Source organism: Zingiber officinale, chromosome 4A (genome assembly GCF_018446385.1).
Source record: "Zingiber officinale cultivar Zhangliang chromosome 4A, Zo_v1.1, whole genome shotgun sequence".
Taxonomy (NCBI): domain Eukaryota; kingdom Viridiplantae; phylum Streptophyta; class Magnoliopsida; order Zingiberales; family Zingiberaceae; genus Zingiber; species Zingiber officinale.
Window position 1 is genome coordinate 18,340,897 of NC_055992.1, and position 2,535 is coordinate 18,343,431.

The 2,535-nt window shown below is 45.4% G+C and overlaps 1 protein-coding gene across 1 annotated transcript; it reads left to right on the plus strand.

Moving 5' to 3' along the window:
- The first annotated feature begins 557 nt into the window (after positions 1-557).
- Positions 558-2,061, plus strand: LOC121969657 (peroxidase 5-like). Its single transcript, XM_042519861.1, has 3 exons — positions 558-964; positions 1,046-1,234; positions 1,320-2,061. Exons 1-3 carry the CDS (start codon positions 746-748, stop codon positions 1,863-1,865), a joined length of 954 nt encoding a protein of 317 aa, XP_042375795.1. The 5' UTR covers positions 558-745; the 3' UTR covers positions 1,866-2,061.
- The last annotated feature ends 474 nt before the right edge of the window (positions 2,062-2,535 follow it).

Consider the following 2,535-nt stretch of genomic DNA (forward strand, 5'->3'; position numbering starts at 1 on the left):
AAAATATCTTTAAAAAGTATCTTTTGATAATTTACATAATTTGGGACCCCTTTGATTTTTCTCAAAAAAAAAACATCAATTATACTTTTTTTATTAGAGAAATCTGTAAAAGTTTAAATTGAATTATAATATGATTTATTCTAAATGAATTAGTTCTTAATTAGTAACAGTGGTTAATTTCTTTTTGCAGCATCTAAGTTTCGATTTCAACTTGAAAATGCATGGAAAAAATGTTGTATTTTTCAAACCAAAATAATTAATATGATTTTCGTTTAATTCACTTTGCAAGAGTATTTAGTGTATAAAAAGAGGGTGTGGCCGTGGAATATCAACCCAATCTGTCGGTGGTGCGTCACGCCATGTTCGCCTACATTTCCTGTTGCGTAGCATATGAATCACCCAGCAAAACCATAGGATTTTAGGGTCGCTTTCATGGATCAACACACCATGGCTGTGTTCATTTGTTTGCTTTTGTCTAAAGGAAGAATGCATCCAAATACTTGTTTTACTTTTCTAAGTAGAAGATACAGTACAATGAATCATATATGCATGAGAGAGCTCAAGGGGGGAAAATGGCCGGAAGCTGCTACTGCAACGGAACCAACAGAAAGATGCAGTAGGTGTGGAGTTGTTCCGTTCTCTCCTCCCTCTATATATGAAGAGGTAACTGGGGAGGTCCTCCAAATCACATAAGCCAAGCTAAATAGTTGAGCTTTAATTGTCTGGCGATCGGAGAGAGCAATTAATGGCGTCTGTGAGAAGAGTCATGTTGTTGGCCTTCGCCACGGCTCTGTGGATCAGTGGCACGCAGAGAGCAGAGGCCCAGCTCAAGCTCGGGTACTACGCCCACAGTTGCCCTCGGGCCGAGGCCATCGTGAAGGACGAGGTCGAGAAGGCCCTCGCGGACGACGAAGGCGTCGGCGCTGACCTTCTCAGAATGCATTTCCACGATTGCTTCGTCAGAGTAATTAGATATTGTTGTTGTTTTCGTTGCTGCAGTATTAAATGTGTTGATGCTGCGTGGTATAACGCGAGCAATCCGCAGGGCTGCGATGCTTCGCTGCTCTTGGATTCCACCAACGCAAGCAAAGCCGAAAAGGACGCGCAGATCAACCTCACGCTCGAAGGGTTCGACGTCATCGACACCGTCAAGGAGAAACTGGAAGCCGCCTGCAAGGGCGTAGTCTCCTGCGCCGACCTCCTCACGTTTGCTGCCAGAGACGCCATTGTTCACGTAAGCTAGCTTCGCTCTGTTCTTGGTTAATGGATTCCTCCCCTGCTTCTTCATCTGAATTCACCAGAAAAGATATGGTAGACAGTACGGAGGAATCCACTACAAGGTGCCGTCTGGGAGAAGAGATGGCCGGATCTCCATTGCGTCGGACACCGACGTGCTCCCTTCGCCGGACTTCAAGCTCGCCAAGCTCACCGACCTGTTCATCTCCAAAGGCTTGAGCCAGACCGACATGGTCATTCTCTCGGGAGCCCACACCGTGGGGATTGCGCACTGCGACGCCTTCTCCAAGCGGCTGGATTCCGGCGACCCGACGTTGGACTCAAAGTACGCGAGGGTGCTGAGGAGGCAGTGCCCGCCGAAGAGCAACAACACGGTGCCGATGGACCCGAAGACGCCGAACAAGTTCGACAACCGCTACTACCGCCTCGTGCTCAGCAACCGCGGCCTCTTCACCTCCGACGTCTCGCTGACCTCCACGCCAGGCACAGCCACCCTGGTCGAGAGCCTCGCCAGGAACTTCAAGAGCTTCCAGCTCAAGTTCGCCGAGGCCATCGTCAAGATGGGCTCCATCGGCGTCCTCACGGGCAACGACGGCGAGGTTCGCAGCAACTGCAGAGTCGTCAACTGAAGATCAGCGGCCGGAATCGATCGTCGCTTCCCTTCGCATCCGTGATTCTACGTGTTCACCCATTCGATCGTTTGGTACTACTATACGAACTACGATTCGTGTATTGTCTCATCTCAATTTTTTTTTCTCGTCGTCGACATAAATCTGTGTCCTTCACTGCGTGCTGAATAAAAACGTCAAAAATGTGGATTTTTTCCCCGGTTTTCTCAGTATAAGTTATAAATAGTAGTTCAACGTTTGATTCGGTGAATTGCGAATTGGTGATGAGGGATTAAACGATTTACGGAAGGGCTCTGATGAAACTGGTGAAATGATTGAGTAGACATTCAATAAAGTGGAATGCTGTCGGCCCTCTACCCATGATTCCACGTCCAATCTTGTTGCAGTGGGGGTAAGCCAAGCGCTGCGTGGTGCCTAAATCCAGTTTCACTTTACCAATTTTAAAATTTTGATTATTCAAAAATTTAGACACATTTAAAAAATTAATATTCATCTTATTTAAAATTCAAATTTTATTTTTTTTAATTATTGTCTAAATGATTTTTTAAATATTTGTAAGAGAATGAGCGTTTCCCTATCGATTAAGTCTAATTTTATGAGTGATTTGGCGTAAATAAAAAGCTGAAACAATTCCTGAAAACTTACAATTGAAATGAGAAGACTTTTTTCA

Excerpts from the sequence above, each read along its gene's own strand:
- LOC121969657 (XM_042519861.1), top strand. The coding sequence starts at position 746 with ATGGCGTCTGTGAGAAGAGTCATGTTGTTGGCCTTCGCCACGGCTCTG. Across the intron at positions 965-1,045 it reads TCCACGATTGCTTCGTCAGA|GGCTGCGATGCTTCGCTGCT; the intron begins GTAATTAGATAT and ends AGCAATCCGCAG. Across the intron at positions 1,235-1,319 it reads CCAGAGACGCCATTGTTCAC|TACGGAGGAATCCACTACAA; the intron begins GTAAGCTAGCTT and ends TATGGTAGACAG.